General features: G+C 44.6%; 1 protein-coding gene across 1 annotated transcript in view; it reads right to left on the bottom strand.

Annotated features, from left to right (window-relative positions):
• Positions 1-15578, bottom strand: part of KIF20B (kinesin family member 20B) — a 197980-nt gene extending 182402 nt beyond the window's left edge. The window contains exons 1-4 of the mRNA XM_082266726.1: positions 15420-15578; positions 12699-12788; positions 6005-6124; positions 4716-4854 (exon numbers count right to left, since the gene is read on the bottom strand). Coding sequence (XP_082122852.1) covers positions 4716-4854; positions 6005-6124; positions 12699-12788; positions 15420-15575 — 505 coding nt within the window. The 5' untranslated portion in view covers positions 15576-15578. The remainder of the gene's footprint in view (positions 1-4715; positions 4855-6004; positions 6125-12698; positions 12789-15419) is intronic.
• Between the last annotated feature and the right edge of the window lie 2002 nt (positions 15579-17580).

Here is a 17580-nt window from a genome sequence, read left to right as displayed (position 1 = left end):
CTAGGGCTGGGCAAAAAAAAAAAAAAAAAAAAAAATCGATTTTTTAGTGTGAAACGATTTTTATTTTGCAAACTCGAGTTTTTTTGCCACAATAGTTTTTCCCGCGTTTCGTCCTTGTGCAGCCAGCCCCCACCCCGCGTAACTGACAGTACACACACACACCTGGGGCTCCAGCCAGCATCTAGTCTGCTGCACACCGCACAGCCAGGAACTCCCCAGTAACGGACCACCGCCGCGCCTAGATGTGACGTCAGCTGCCGGGAGAGGAAGCGGGCGGTGCGTCTGTACAGGGGCTGTGATAGGATAGGTACAGACAGAGACTAGCCACTCATGTACAGCGCTTCTTCTCAGTCCTCCACACAGGTGTGAGCCTTCCCTCCCCGCTCAGCGCGATATGAGCCAGCCCCCGCCCCCTCGTCTTCTTTTACTGTCTATTAAAAGAACACAGTCAAAACAACATGGCAGCGTGTAGTACTAGCAGAGAACTACTTCCAAAGAAAGGCACAGGTAATTCCGTAATTTGGAACTGGTTTGGTTTTGATGCAGCAGACAATACACAGACGAAGCCTTGCTGCAAAATATGTTTCAAGGCTGTTGCTACTGGAAGCAGCAGTACAACAAATCTTTTCCAGCACCTGAGGAATAAACATCGCGAAGAATGGGAGAAGTGCAGCCGGCTCCGTAGTGAAAACGGCTCCTCTAGCACACCTGCTATTGCTGCTAAAAAGCAAACTACACTTCCTGAGAGCTTTATAAACTGTGTGCCTTACGATAAGAACAGAGCACGAAGGAAAGCGATTACAGAGGTGATCACGTTTTATATTGCCACAGACATGCTGCCAATTTATTCTGTCGAAAAGCGAGGCTTTAATCACACGCTGAAAGTATCCCCCAGTCGCAAGTATTTTGCCGATGTAGCGCTGCCTCACCTGTACAATACAACTCGGGAAAAGATGCGCAGTGAGCTGGAGGAGATGCAGTTTTTCTTAGCCACAACGGACCTGTGGTCCAGCCGGATGATGCAGCCATATCTGAGTCTGACGGTTCACTACATCAACACTAGTTGGACTCTGCGTAGCATCTGCCTTCAGACAGCCTCGGCTCGTTCACGGAGGACCCGATGTCCGCCGGTCACTCGCCGATCGTCGGTAGAGCGGGAGAAAGGCAGAGCGGCTTATGTAAACAAGCCGCCTGTCATTCTCCCCTGTGTAAAAATGGAGATCAGACGGTTCTACTATGTAGAACCGTTGATCTCTGTTTTTACACTAGTAGCCATGTCCCACTACAGTTAGAATCACGCCCCTAGGACACACTTAACCCCTCCCTGTCCAATACAGTTAACCCCTTCCCTGCCAGTGTCATTTTTACAGTAACAGTGCATATGTATAGCACTGATTACTGTAGTAATGTCACTGGTACCCCCAAAAGTGTCAAAAATGTCAGTCAAGGGTCCGATCTGTCCGCCGCAATGTACATATGTAGCATAAAACAAATTGGCCGAAAATGTTAAAAAATTTAGATTTTTACATTTTTTGGGGGGGAATTTCATATAAAAAAAAATATTGCTATTTTTGCAAAATTTATGCTTTTTGTTTATAGCTCATGATCAAAAAAAAAAAAAAACCCCTGGTCAGAAAGGGGTAAAATCTTCCGGGGCTTAAGTGGTTAAAAATCGAAGATTTTTTTTTTTTTTTAGGCAAAATCGCCCAGCCCTAAGGTGAACTTTGCCTTTACTGTGATCTCCAGTTCTGCCTTCTTTGCCATTAGTTTCGGATGTGATGACCGATTTCCCAAAAACTGCACTTCTTGACATCTTCACATACAATGCAGGACAAGCTTTAATTTGGGCTGGCACACAGACCAGTGGCCACATTCCATCCTGAGGACATGGAAATGGCCCTTCAATGTTTGTGATTTTAGCATGAGGGGTGGCAACAAGACTGTCAGAGACCAGACAGGAAGTGAAACAAAGCACTGTAGATAAAGGCAAGCATTGCTCTGTGTCTGTGCCTTAGACTGGCATAAATCAATTTTGTTAACACAGGAACCATTGAAAACCCCACAGATGAGCTATGTTTTTAGCACACCCCAACCACCCACCTTTTGCTGCTGAGGCAGGGGCTGGGATGCTTTGCTTTTAAGGTCCTAAATTTTACCTCGTTGTGCTTGGCAAACGGTATCACCTGCTTAGCACAACCTATTCAAGTGAGTAGGGACGTATTGCAACCACCCCAGAACCACACACGGTTTGCAATCTGGTTGTCCGGTATTTAAAGCAGGCAGTGAGGAGGCGATATAACCCCCTCCTCACTGCCTGTCAAATGCTCTCTGAAGAGGGACCCAAACAGATCACTCTTCGGAGAACAAAGCATAAAACTAGCCTTAGGCTTTAAAATGATTAACAACCTGCATTTGGAGGACATTAAAGCCCCGTACACATGTACCAATTGTCGGCCGTAAATATTCGGCCGACGACCGATTGGCCGATTGTAGGCTTGTTAGTATGATGCTTCCGACAGCGCATTTTCGGCCGAACAGAATCTGTCGTGCTGGCATTAAAATTTTTGTATGCCAACACCAGAACGGCCGATTGTTCGCCAGTCAGTACAGATTCCGGCCGACAGACAGCAGATTTGCAAGACTGGGCATGCTCAGAAAAGAAAAAAAGACAAGGAAAGTTAACCATCACATGACATCACTTCTGCAGTCGGCTGTTGGCCGACAAAATTTGTGTGCAGTCTTTTGCAGTTTTCAACAGACACTACAACCCTGGACAAAAGACGGCCGATCGTTCGGCCGACGATCAGTACGTGTGTACGGGGCTTAACTAAACAGGCATAACACTTGTAAGGATTTCTCCATGGTGTCACCTGCTTTAGATGCAATCAGTTTAGCCGTGAATAGAAATGGACTTCTGTACATCCCAGATACAACTTAGAAACACTAAAACGCACCTTAAATTGCCTTAAAGCAGGCATGTTCAACCTGGGGACCATGCGGCCCAGAGCCCCAGGCAATGCGGCCCACTGCCCCCTGAAAAATTTATTTATTTTTTTTGATGGGGAAGAAGGAAGTCAGGTCGGGGGGCACGGCCACAGCGGCTTCCAACTAACTGTAGGCAGAGGCTGCCTCGGAAGGGATCATCCTCTAGTTGTGTTAAATTAGTGCTGGGGGAGCAGCAGCGCGGGAAGGGCGCTGCAGCGTTTTATTACTTATATACCTTAACTACAGTTTATATGCGGCCCGAGAAAATTTCTCTACACTCAATGTGGCCCAGAGAAGCCAAAAGGTTGGACACCCATGCCTTAAAGCAAGAAAATCTAAACTCAGGAAAAATGTGATCAGGGAAGCATAAAAGTTTCATACTTCCCAGGTAATTCCTGCTTAAAATGCTAATAAATTCATAAATCAAAATTGGGGGTGTCAGTGTGAAGGAGGCCTAAAACTAGACAGTTTCTGTTCCCAGGAATACAGGACATACGAATTGGTGGCTTTATAGCAGCATCTAGTGGTGAAACAACAAAGTGACCTAAAATTAAAACCAGTCTAAAAGTGTTTATAGCGATCAGTTTACAGTGACGAGAAAACGAATGATTAGGTTGTGAATGCAAACAGAGAAATCATGTCTGGCATCATCAGGAAAAGCACGGTTTTTCAATATTTCAGACAAGGCACCCTTTAGAATTGTGCACAATCATGAGGCATACCAGTCTGAGGTCTCATTTACACAAGCAGGTGCATCTTGAGTGAGAGCACTTTTTTTTTGCACGTTCCCATGTATTGAGTTTTTAATATGCTACTCTGCTCATGAAACACGCAAAAAGGTGCTGGTATGATTTTTAAATTGCGCCCCACCAAAATGCATGGTATTGCAGTACCATACTTTTTAGAGGGCGCAAATGTATATGCAATTGGCGGATGTGTGGGAGTGCAATTAAGAAGTAATGGCTCCCCCACGCATCTGCAAAAGGCAGCACATTTTTGTGGGGAGCAGGAAAACGTTTGATTTCATACGCATTACCGCATAATGAAAAAGAAGTAAAATGTAGTTTGTAAGGCAGAGTTAAGTGGTCTTTATGTTGTAAATCCCCCCCCCCCCAATCCCCCCATCCCCTGCAGGGAAATTGTGCAGGGTTAGATTACTGCCCCCACCAATGGGACACGAGTAGCCTTGAGAGGAGATAGTGGGGTGGGCCTCAATCAAGTCATAATAGGGTTATTCTGTTAACATTTGTGTACAGATAGGAGGGAAACATCTGTGTACAGAGAAGGAGAGAGAGACCCCACACCTCCCCCGGCTCTCTCCTCTACGCCATTATCTGTACTCTTACTGGTAAAACTCAACACTGTGCAACCCATCCAACCCGTCCTTCGCAACCGAGAACGTCATCAGTTGGCAGGACTCGGGCAGGCAGCTTGCACAGCTTTTAGTTTTACCAGAAAGGGGACAGATAGCAGTGTAGAGGAGGAGAGAGCCAAGGGGAGCTGCAGAGTGAGCTCTTGCCCTCCTCTCTCTACACAGACATTAATCCTTTCATGGTCTGACTGTAAAGGGCTATATGGCATTTTGAAGGGGCACCCTTGACTCTTTGCAGCACTGTTTGAAAAACCCTGATGTAAAGAACATAAAACACAGAGAAACATCTGCCACAATTCACACCTTAACACAATTCAACAACAGCAGTCACAAAATATAGCAGATAAAAGTGGATTACCTTGGAATGTAAATGTTTTTCCAGCATTGGTAACACCATATGTAAAAATCAAGCGATTCTGTCCTTTCATAAAATCAATCATTTGTTTCTTAATGGTACCCTCAAAAAACTGACTCTGCGTGGTCTCAGGGCCAAATACCTGTGAGAAAAAAAAACAAAAACACATGCAGAGAGACATAAGAATTTGGTTATAACACATAGGCGCATTATAGAGCATCTAGGTAAAATATTAGGAGGATTTCAGACTAGAGTCCTCCACATCTGGGACTAATATTTTAAAGCAGATGTAGGTGGTGCTCTCAAAAGCAAAATTCAATGTCAGCTTTTATTTCCACCCCATTATGAAATACGAGAAACGAAATGCACTTGGTTGGGGAAATTTCTCTTTTCCAAATGAATGCTTTAACCCCTTTGTGCCTGCACCTTCCAGCACTTCAAGGAATTTCAGATGCTGGGAGGCAGGACTTATAATCATTTGACCGCTGTGATTGGCTGTCATGGAGGGGACAATCAGAAAGTGTCTTGTGATCGGGAGCTTTCAGTTGGCCGCCAGTAACTGTGTCGGGAGTGTGCAGAGGGCACGCTCTTTGCGCAGCTGGGTCTGCTAATTGGTATGCAAATATGAGGCCCATACGCCAAGATGCTCCATATTTGTGTACTGCCGGCCCCTAGGAGTTAAAGGAGAAGTTCACCTTTGGGAACATGTTACATGTTCCACCTGTTTTTAGGGTGTAACATGTTTCAACTGCTGCAGCCACTCGCTGATCTTCTCTCTCCCTACGACATAAGTACATGGAGAAGTGCCCTGTACCAGCTGTCACCTTTTGAAAAGTGTGGTTGTGCAGGGCTCCATCCATATGGCTGTATCATTCATTCACAGAGTTGTGTGAATGAATCAACTACAAATACGGTCATCCTTTGCGGATGTAGGCTTGTTATTGAAATGAGGTGGCCCACCATATGGATGTATTAGAGGAAGGGAGGGGGCTAGGACACTATATGGAAGTACCAGGCACTTTTAGATGCTTGTAGTCTACTACATCGGTCAGTACCTTTTTTGTCTCCCCCCTTTCTGTCAAAGCGACAGATACAAACAATGGCTAAGTGAGGAAGTAAGCCATAGAAAAAAAAAAATCCAAAAATTGTAGTTTACAATATAGTGAAGACGGTTCTGGGAGTTTATTTAGAATTGTTGCTGTGGATTAGTACAAGGTCCACTGCCGTTAGCAAACACATGATTTTTTGCAGAAAATATGAAGCAGACACTGTAGACTCCATTCAATTCTTACATGAGTAAAGGTGAATTTTTGAGCCACTGAACCACCGCCTTTCTCGCTTAGCCGACAAGCCTGTGAATTGTGTGGTGCCTTCACTAGGACACTGCAGGCATCTGGGATGCTGACACAATCCTGAAAGAGAAAAAAAAAAAAAAAAAAAACACACCCCCCAAACATTAGGTTAGAGCATAAAGTTCAGAATACAGGCAACATTTCTAATCAAGGAAATATGGCGGTAGTCATTATGGAACTCTGAGGAAAATTGTTTTTCTAACCATCTTACTAAACCAATGGTTACAGTAACTTCTGAACCACTGGTCTGGAATGTGTATACAGGAGTTCCAGTCTGGGGGGGAGGGGGGTAAATAAAAAAAAAAAAAGTCAGCAGCTACAAATAATGTAGCTGCTAACTTTTATTATAAAGACCCTTACCTGTCCAGGGATCCCACAATATCAGCATCCCAAGCCGATTCGTCCATCAGCTTCGGGTTCAGGCATTGCAAGTAAGGAAAACTGGCAGTGAAGCCTTTAGTCACGCTGCGCTTTCTGAATGGTCCACCGTCTTCTGGGGTGCACACCACACAGGTCCCAGAAAAGGGGAGGGGCGGATATGATGTAGATCACCGTGCGACAATCTTACCAGGAAGTGAGAGCAGGTGGGGGGGGGGGGGGGGGGATGGGTGCGAACGAGTGGAGCTTCCCTTTTCGGGTGGGGCTTTAACTCAGGCCCCACTCACATTAGAGCTTCTGCGTTTAGCATTGAGGGCCAATTCCCACTATGTGTAATAGCGGACGTTTTACCGCAAGGTTAAATGTCCGCTACAGCAGGGACAGTCAGGAAACAATTGTTTCCTATGTGTCCCATTCACACTGCAATGCAGCGTGCGGTAATAATGCAGACATGCTGCATTTTTTTACAGTGCAACGGGTTGAATTGCATGGCAATGTCAGGCAGTGCAGCGCACCACTCGACATTGTAGTGAATGAAGTGTACAATTTGCACATACATACACAAAAAAAAAAAAAAAAAACACACAACACACACACACACACACACACCACCCCCCCCCCCCCAATCGTTTTGGCTGCTTTGCAATTTCACGCAGCGCAAGTGTGAATTTGCCCTTATAACTTTCAGGGGACTTCTCCATTTAGAAAATCTTCATGCCCCTCAAATTCTTTTTGCCTGCGTTTAGATGGTCCTTGTTCAACCACTTGACTTCCAGAAGGTTTTACCCCCTTCATGACAGGGGCATTTTTTTTTTGCTATTCTGCACTGCACTACTTTAACCACTTGCCGACCAGGCTATAGCCGAATGGCGGCTACAGTGTGGTTGTCCAGTTCTGTTCATATGACAGCCTCCCATGATCGTGCCCACCTGCGGCACGCTCTGTTCCCAGTGCCCTCCGGACACTGCCGAACACAGAGCCAATCAGTGGCTCTTTACCATGTGATCAGCTGGTGTCCAAGCACAGCTGATTACGATGTCAACAGAAGGCGGTTATCGGCTCTCTTCACTGCTCCTTCTCACGCTGTCAGCTTGTGGAGGAGAGAAGAAAAGAGCAGATAATCGGCTTCTGTAAAAGTGCTGCCAATCAGTGCCCACCATCTGCTCCAATGTCACCTATTAGTCCTGCCTACCAGTGCCGCTTACCAGGGCCACCTCATCAGCACACATCAGTGAAAAAATGTTAAAAAATAATATTTACCGGTTTTCAAAATTAGCTTTTTCAAATTTATTGGTGTTTATTCTTTTCTTTACCAAAAAAAAAAAAAAAGAAGTGGTGCTTAAATACCACCGAACAAAGCTCTATTTGTGTGAAAAAAAAAAAAAGGACAAAAATTGTTTGGGTAGTGTTGCATGACCACGCAATTTTCAAAGTGCGACAGCGCTGAAAGCGCAAAGTTTACCTGGTCAGGAAGGGGGTGAAAGGGCCCAGTGGGCAAGTGGTTAACCGACAATTGCTCGGTCACGCAACACTGTACACAAATTAAATTTATATAATTTTTTTTTTCCACACAAATAGAGCTTTTTGGTGGCATTTGACCATTTTTTTTTTAAATATACTAAAACAACAACTTTTAATATAGAATGTACTATATACACACACACACACACACACCGTCCACTATAATAGGTACACCTGTTCAATTGCTTGGTAACACAAATTGCTAATCAGCCAATCACATGGTGAAGACGACTTGAAGTTCAAACAGAATGGGGAAGAAAGAGGATTTCATTGACTTTGAATGTGGCATGGTTGTTGGTTCCAGATGGGCTGATCTGAGTCTTTAAAAACTGCTGATCTACTGGGATTTTCACACACAACCTTCTCTAGGGTTTACAGAGAATGGTCCGAAAAAGAGAAACTATCCAGTGAGCGGCTACCTATCTGCGCAGTATGTATGTATGTATGTATGTATGTATGTATGTATGTATGTATATATATATATATTATATACATACACACACACACAAAAACCTAATTAACCACTTCTGGACCAGGCCTTTTTCTGACACTTCTTATCTACAATTAAAATCAGGTTTTTTTTTTTTTTTTTTAGAAAAAATTTCTTTGAACCCCTCAAGCATATCTTTTTTTTTTTTTTTTTTTTAGCAGAGACCCTGGAGAATAAAATTTGGAATAAATTCCCTATTTCAATTAAAAAATAAGAAAACAGTAAAAGTTAGCCCAATTTTTTTTCCTAAAACATGAAAGATAATGTTACACCGAGTAAATAGATACCCAACATGTCATGCTTCAAAATTGTGCACGCTCGTGGAATGGCGAAAAACATTGGTACTTAAAATCCCCATAGGCGACAATTTAAAAATTTCTACAGGTTACCAGTTTAGAGTTACTGATGAGGTCTAGAGCTCAAATTATTGCTCTTGCTCGCTCGGTCGCAGCGATACCTTATATGTGTGGTGTGATCACAGTTTACATATGTGGGCGCGACTTGCGTATGCGTTCGCTTCTGCGTGCGGGCTAACAGGGACAGGGCGCTTTAATTTTTTTTTTCCCCCCCCATTTATTTTATCTTTTAAATAGGATCTTTAAATAAGATCTTTACTTTTAAATCTTTTGTTTCTAATGTAAACAACCCTTGTAATAGAAATAAGCATGACAGGACCTCTTTAATGTGAGATCTGAGGTCAAAAAGACAATGCCCACTAATCAAAACGGAGTCCGTCGGGCGCACCGCCCGTGTGAAAGGAGCCAAAAATAAAATAAGTCATTCTTTTTCAAGATGGAAAAAAAAAAAATGGGCTCTTTAAATCCGTTTCTAGGAAGCGACATATGACGTCGCTCTGGTCCTCCAAGGCCATAGAGTCGAGTGAGGGCCATGTTGTCCTCACTCGTCTTCCTGCCTGAGAGGAGAGCGGACCAGGTCGTTTTCCCTGCTACCGGCGGGTGCAGTAAGTGGGGAAAATGACTGGGAAGCGGCGGGGGGAGGTGTATGTCGGGGAGTGATGACACCTCTCCCGCGAATCCGCCGCTGGGACCACCCTTATGTTGAGCAGACCGCCCGCCGTTCAAAAAAAAAATACTGGGGACCGACGTAAATACACAGTGGCCGGTTTGTAAGTGTTTAAATACACTATTGTAACAAAAAAAAAAAAAAAAAACACCTAATTTCTTCATTCATTTCTTCAATTGAGGCCAAAATGTATTCTGGTACACTTCTTTGTGTATATTAATTGGTTTGTGTGAAAGTTTTAGGTTCTACAAACTATGGTATATATACTGGAATCCACGCAGCTCTGACAGTATACTAATAATAGCAGTAAAGCTGCACGATCATTTAAAAAAACACAAAAAAAAAAAAAACACACACACAACACACACACACACAACACACGTGTTCTCGATTCACCCCAGCTCACGATCCTAAAAAGCAGTTTCCTCGATTCATACAGAGCACAGCAGTTCTCCACTCACTCACAGCTGTCAAAAAATAAAAAAATTCTCCTGCAAATATTTATCAACATTGCTTAGGCTGGGAGTTAATTATAAACACAATGTATCATTTTGTTTTTTTTTTTAGATCAAAGGAACGAACTTCTGTCTGTGAGGCTGCATTCACATGTCAGCTTATAATCGCGGGCAGAACCGCCGCGGTTCCGCCCGCGATTCGGAGATTTATTGCAAATCGCGGGACGCCTAGCGTTGCCCGTTGATTTGCAATAGCCCCCCAAACGCCGAGCGATGTTGCCGCGATTTACGCCCGCCGAATCGCGGCAACATCTCGCAAACAAAATCGCGGGACGCAATACGCTGCAAAAAAGTACAAGAGCTTCTTTGGAGCGTATTGCGTCCCGCGATTTTGTTTGCGCGTTGTTGCCGCGATTCGGCGGGCGTAAATCGCGGCAACATGGCTCGGCGTTTGGGGGGCTATTGCAAATCAACGGGCAACGCTAGGCGTCCCGCGATTTGCAATAAATCTCCGAATCGCGGGCGGAACCGCGGCGATTCGGAATGCAGCCTAAGTGCCGGTTCACACTCTTGCGGCTGCGGCGATCGCATGTAATATCGGAGTGCACTGCTCCTTCATTACATGCGATCAGCTGTGCGGTGCGAATTCAGCCATACACTTTGTATGGCTGAAATTCGCACTGCACCCGCACAAAAGTCACACATGACCCTTTTTTTCAGCCGCATCAGGATCGGATCGCACAGTGGTCCACACTTGTGCGATCCGATCCTGTGCGAACGGTAAAGATCGCACTGCGATATGCAAGCAAACTGGGGGTGTCGTAAACATTTCATTGACACCCCCAGCGTATCGCATATGGCAGTGTGAACTGCCAAGGGTGTGTTTGCGATGCGGGAACAGGCTGCGAATTCGCAGCCTTCAGGCATGGCATAAGTGTGACCCGGCACTAAATGAAGGCAGTTTAACCTCGTAAAGACTAAACCTTTTTCTGGCACTTGTTGCTTACAAGGTAAAATCAGTATTCTTTGCTAGAAAATTACTTGGAACCCCCAAACATTCATACGCACACACAATCTCACAAAATTGAGTACACCCCTCACATTTTTGTAAATATTTTATTATATCTTTTCATGTGACAACACTGAAGAAATGACAATTTGCTACAATGTAAAATAGTGAGCGTACAGCTTGTATAACAGTGTAAATTTGCTGTCCCCTCAAAATAACTCAACACACAGCTATTAATGACTAAACCGCTGGCAACAAAAGTGAGTACACTCCTAAGTTAAAATGTCCAAATTGAGCTCAAAGGGTCAATATTTTGTGTGGCCACCATTATTTTCCGGCACTGCCTTAACACTCTTGGGCATGGATGTCACCAGAGTTTCACAGGTTGCCACTGGAGTCCTCTTCCACTCCTCCATGATGACATCACAGAGCTGGTGGATGTTAGAGACCTTGCCCTCCTCCACCTTCCGTTTGAGAATGCCCTACAATAGGGTTTTGGTCTGGAGACATGCTTGGCCAGTCCATCACCTTTACCCTCAGCGTCTTTAGCAAGGCAGTGGTCGTCTTGGAGGTGTGTTTGGGGTCGTATTCATGTTGGAATACTGCCCTGTGGCCCAGTCTCTGAAGGGAGGGGATCATGCTCTGCTTCAGTATGTCACAGTACATGTTGGCATTCATGGTTCCCTCAGTGAATTGTAGCTCCCCAGTTCCAGCAGCACTCATACAGTCCCAGACCATGACACTCCCACCACCATGCTTGACTGTAGGCAAGGCACTCTTGTCTTTGTACTCCTCGCCTGGTTGCCGCCACACACGCTTGACACCATCTGAATCAAATAAGTATCTTGGTCCGATCAGACCACAGGACATGGTAGCCTGTCTTCAGCAAACTGTTTGCGGGCTTTCTTGTGTATCATCTTTAGAAGAGGCTTCCTTCTGGGAGGACAGCAAGGTAGACCAATTTGATGCAGTGTGCGGCGTATAGTCTGAGCACTGACAGGCTGACCCCCCCCACCCCTTCAACCTCTGCAGCAATGCTGGCAGCACTCATACGTCTATTTCCCAAAGGCAACCTCTGGATAGGATGCTGAGCACGTGCACTCAACTGCTTTGGTTGACAATGGTGAGGCCTGTTCTGAGTGGAACCTGTCCTGTTAAACCGCTGTATGGTCTTGGCCACCATGCTGCAGCTCAGTTTCAGGGTCTTGGCAAACTTCTTATAGCCTAGGCCATCTTTTCGTAAAGCAAAAATTATTGTTTTCAAATCCTCAGAGTTCTTTGCCATGAGGTGCCATGTTGAATTTCCAGTGGCCAGTATGAGAGAGTGAGAGCGATAACACCAAATTTAATACACCTGCTCCCCATTCACCTATTCACACCTGAGACCTTGTGACACCAACGAGTCACATGACACCAGGGAGGGAAAATTGCTAATTGGGCCCAATTTGGACAATTTTCACAGGGGTGTACTAACTTTTGTTGCCAGTGGTTTAGACATTTCTGGCTGTGTGTTGAGTTATTTTGAGGGGACAGCAAATTTACACTGTTATACAAGCTGTACACTCACTACTTTACATTGTAGCAAAGTGTAATTTCTTCAGTGTTGTCACATGAAAAGATATAATGAAATATTTATAAAAATGTGACCGGTGTACTCGCTTTTGTGAGATAGTGTGTGTATTGCAGTCACTAAGTGGTTAAACCTGTATATATTCAGCTGCTGTTTACATAGAGCAACCAGTGCTTTGCATCACTCACCTGTGACTCATTTTGCTCAATCTCAGGTGCAGTAAGTGGTCGCACACGAAGATATACATGCATATGTTCTTTAGGCTCGTTAGCGCTTTTCTGAAATGAAAAAAAGAGAACCTTACGAACTGAGACACATTCAAAAAACATTTTATAACAGCTGAGAGGAATTCTGCAGATGTAACTATAGTGTACAATTGGTTTTTCTCCAGGCAGTCGGCTTACTTTCCACATCTACCCTCAGAAAATGCATACTGGTAGGTAAAAGGATAAGCCCATCCAACAATGAGTAGATGTGGCTATTTTACTTGCACACTGGCCTGCTCACACTTTGCCTGGTATTTCAGTGGCCTTACAAGATTTGCCAAAAAATACATGGAGAAGCCAGCACAGCCTGAGAGACTATTGCATCTTAAGCAAGACAGAAAAGGCCTAGCAAGTATGGGGTAGATTGTAAGAGATCTCTGAGCAAGCCAGAAAATGCTTTGCCTTTACATACACTTGAAGGTGACCTTGCCCATTGAGAGCAAAGTGATGGCATCTTGTAGACCGTAACCTGTGATCTACTTATACCTACCTTCACATCACTCCTTCCTTAGTCGCAGCAACCACAAAATAAGCTGTGTAAGCTGTGTCAATGTTTACACAAGGGTTTATATAGTCAACTCCCTTTGTTATTTGTCAGAGTTAAAAGATAAGTTCACCTTTGCTAGGGTGGAACATGTTCCCAATGATATGGAGGTCCTTCTATGGCAAATTCCTTGAGGCTACAGCCTTTACTCTATTGTAAGCAATTCCATTTAAAACAACATATTTTTAAATGGGTGTCCATACTACCAGATACATTGTGATTTCCATTGTTTCTCCCCTTTATAGTTAATTCATTGCACCAGCTCCTGAGGAAGTGTTACAAATACACGAAACGCGTCGAGCATACATGATGCAATTACTATGGAGTATCTACTACTTTGTTACGGAATGTTTTAGAATCCAATTTATACTTTTATGCTATGTAATTGATTGTGATATGCTATGTTATTGGGATTAATGAATGTCATTATTGCATTTATTATGTTACCACTGTGCATGCAAAATAAATCAGATTACATGTGTACTCTTCATGTTTTTTTTTTTTTTTTTTGTTTGGACATGTATGCACATATATTTTTCTATATATACAATCTTTATGGTCATCTCAACCACACGCCTCATTCAAAGTCCCACACAATCCCCCTTTGTTTCAATGTTCCCAATGCTGCAGTCGCTGTCCGTTCCCCCCAGCCCTCCCTGTGACAACAGTATGGGGAGAAATTCCCCGTACTAGCTGTCAGTTTTTTAAAATCAACACAGCCATGCGGGGCTCCACCCACACAGCCACATCATTTATACACAGAGCTCTGTGTGTAAATGAACTAAAAGTCCTGACATCCTTTGCGGCTGTCGGCTTGTAGTTCTCAATGAGCTACCAAGGCACTGTGGAGTGCTGTGGCAGTTCACCAATTCTTCCTGTCAGTGTATCTGCTTGTCTGTACGGGCACACAGATACACTGACTGGTCTGCAGGAGACCTGCATGGCACCAACGATCTGCTTATTGCTGGTGCAATGCTTTAAAGGCTCCAAAAAAAAAAAAAAAAAATGATAAATGCATATTTTTTACTAGTAAAAAGTATGCAATTATTTATTTAATTTTTTTCCCCAAAAAGTGAACTTATCCTTTAAGTCCTGGCTACTCAGGGAAAAGCAAAGCATATTAGGAGGAGGTCACATGCTTTTACACGCCAGGAAGCACTGAGAATGTTTGGATGGCTGCGGCAGAAAAAAAAGCAGCGGGGGGGGGGGGGCTTTGTGAAGTCAAGTATCAACGAAAGAATGGTGGGCTGCAAAGTGATCACTTTCCCCCTAAAGCCTCATGAATGCAGGACATTTAAAAAACGCCAGGGCTGCTGCCAGGTAAAAGCAGCTGTAAAAACTTGTTTTAAGCCACGTTTTTGACTAGCATTAATGGGCGTTTATGCGCTTTTTTTGGCAGTAACTTTTTGGGCGTTTTTAAAAAACACTCCCTATAAAAGTAAAAACTTCTAAAAATGCCAAAAGCGTCTAAAAGCTTGTTACAGCATTTAGCAGCGTTTTTTGGCATTTTTACAACTCAACAGCCTGTGCTCCTGGATGCACAGGCTGTTTTTTTCTACTGCCCCTAAACGTTTATGCCTCCAAAACACCTCTGAAAGTTTGCGTGTGCCTGGACACATAGGCTAACATGGAGGGAGTTTAGAGGTAGTTAAACACACATCCGACACCCCTAACAGCAGCTGTAAAAACGTCCTGCGTGCATGAGCCTTAAGTCCCCATTCACACTGGGGCGACCTGTCAGGCGACCTGGTCGTCTGACAGGTCGCCTTCCATAGAGAAGCTGCGGACCCGTTCTAATAGGAGCGACACAAGTCGCTCCGACTTAGAAAAAGGGTCCGGAGCTTCTTTGGGGTGACCCGGAGCAACCTGCATAGACTTCAATGTTATGAAGTCCGTGCCGGCCGCTCCGAGGTCACGGTGCGAGCAGCGCGCCGCGACCTATGAGGTCGCCCCGGCAAGTAGCGTCGCCCCAGTGTGAACGGGGCCTAAAAGGGCAACATGACAATCTTTTTATTTAGATGGCTTTTACACAATTAAACAGATCACTCTCAAAGTGATGAGTATTTGGGTATTAAAGAAAACTTTGGTTTCTGTCTCACCTGGGAAGTGTCAGCATCTCCAATCAACGAAAACTTCTCGGAGAGATTTGTTCTGATATCATCAGTCTCTTGTGGTTCGCCTCTTTCTGGATAAGTTATTCCTGCCCCAACATAGGATGGCCTTGGATGAGGATGATGATCTTCGTTTGGATTCATACTTCCTAAACATAAAAAGGACAGCGTTTTTTTTAAAGAGTGAAATATTAGGTCATATGGTGCCCTTTGGTTTTTATGCACTCCACTATCACACACACGCACGCTGATTTTAGAGCAGGGGTGGGGAACCTATGGCCCGCGGGCCGTATGCAGCCCCCAAAGCCATCTGATCCGGCCCTGCCATTGGGCTGCCTCCGGAGGGGAAGCACCTCCTGATTACACACAGAGCGGGTTCCTCTGCTTACCCGGCGTGGCCACTGTCATACAAAGTCACGCCTCCTACCTATGATAGACAGCACAGTGGTGACGTCTATCATAGGAGTCGGTCCAGGAGGCGTGACTTCGTATGAGAGCGCCCGCGCCAGCTAAGTAGAAGAGCCCTGCTGTGTGTGTAATCAGGAGGCACTCTAATCCCCATGCGCTCTGCATTGATGGGGGGCACTCAATACACTCTGCATAGATGGGGGGCAAACCTAGAAAACCAGTTGCCAGTAGCAACATCATCAGTGCAGACTTAAGCTGGCCATATGTTCTACAATTTTCTTGTTCAATTTCCTTTAGATTTACCTTTAACTATGAAAGTGTTTAGCTTTGACCTCATATTATATGGTTTTGGTAAATCTAAAGGAAAAAAAAAGCTCAAGAAAATTGTATAATGTATGACCAGCCTTAACCGCTTGCCGACCGCCGCAAGTACATATACTGCGGCGGTCAGCCCCTCACAGGCAGAGTGACGTATCGGTACATCACTAGCCTGTGAGGCTCTGGGGAGCAAGCGCGCGCCGCCGGCTCCCGCGCAGTCACGGACCCCCCCACTCTGCGATCGTCGGGGGAGAGGGAGAAAGGCAGGCGGCTAGTGTAAACAAGCCGCCTGTCACTCTCCCCTGTGTAGAAACAGTGATCACACGGTTCTACTATGTAGGACCGTTGATCACTGTTTCTACAGCTCAAGCCACAGCCAATCACAGTTAGAATCACGCCCCTAGGGACACACACAGCCCCTCCCTCTCAAATAAAGTTAACCCCTTCACTGCCAGTGTAATTTTACAGTAACAGTGCATATGTATAGCATTGATTACTGTAGAAATGTCACTGGTAACCCCAAAAGTGTCAAAAATGTCAGTCAAGGGTCCGATCTGTCCGCCGCAATGTCGCAGTCCCGAGAAAAAAAAAAAAAAAAAAAAAAAAAAATCGCAGATCGCCACCATTACGCGTTAAAAGAAAAACAAAAAAAAGACAAAAATCTTTCCCTTTGTTAGTGAACGCGATAACTTTTGCGCAAACCAATCAAAATACGATTTTTTTTACCAAACATATGTAGCATAAAACAAATTGGCCTAAAATGTTAAGAATTTTTGATTTTTACTTTTTTTTTGGGGGGAATTTTATATTAAAAAAAAAAAATGTGAAAAATATTGTTATTTTTGCAAAATTGACGCTCTTTTTTTGTTTATAGCGCATTATCAGAAAAAAAAAAAAAAAACAGGTGATCAAATACCACCAAAACAAAGCTCTATTTGTGGGAAAAAAAAGGACGTCAAATTAGTTTAGGTACAGCGTCGCACGACCGCGCAATTGACCGTTAAAGTCACGCAGTGCCGAATCGCAAAATACCCCCTGGTCTTTTAGCAGCCAAATCCTCCGGGGCTTAAAGCGGTTGTAAACTCAATAAAAAAAAAAATAAATAAAAAAAAAACCTGCAAGACAAAGGCATAATGAGCTAGTATGCAACGCATACTAGCCCATTATGTGTAACTTACCTGAAAACGAAGCCCCGACACGGACCCCCGGACATCGCTGCGGGCGCTGCCATGGTCCCTCGTCGTCTCTTCCGGGTTCGGCGGCTCCAGCACGCTGATTGGCCGGAAGAGACGGCTCCGGCGCGATGATTGGCCGGAGCCGCGATGACGTCACTCCCGCGCATGCGCACGGGAGTGATTTTTCCGGCAAGCTCCCGGCAACTTAATTGAAGGTCCCCCTGACCTTCAGAGCGCATGCGCCGCTC

Source organism: Pelophylax lessonae, assembly GCF_965119305.1.
Source record: "Pelophylax lessonae genome assembly, chromosome: 9".
Taxonomy (NCBI): domain Eukaryota; kingdom Metazoa; phylum Chordata; class Amphibia; order Anura; family Ranidae; genus Pelophylax; species Pelophylax lessonae.
This window is presented reverse-complemented; position numbering and strand designations above follow the sequence as displayed.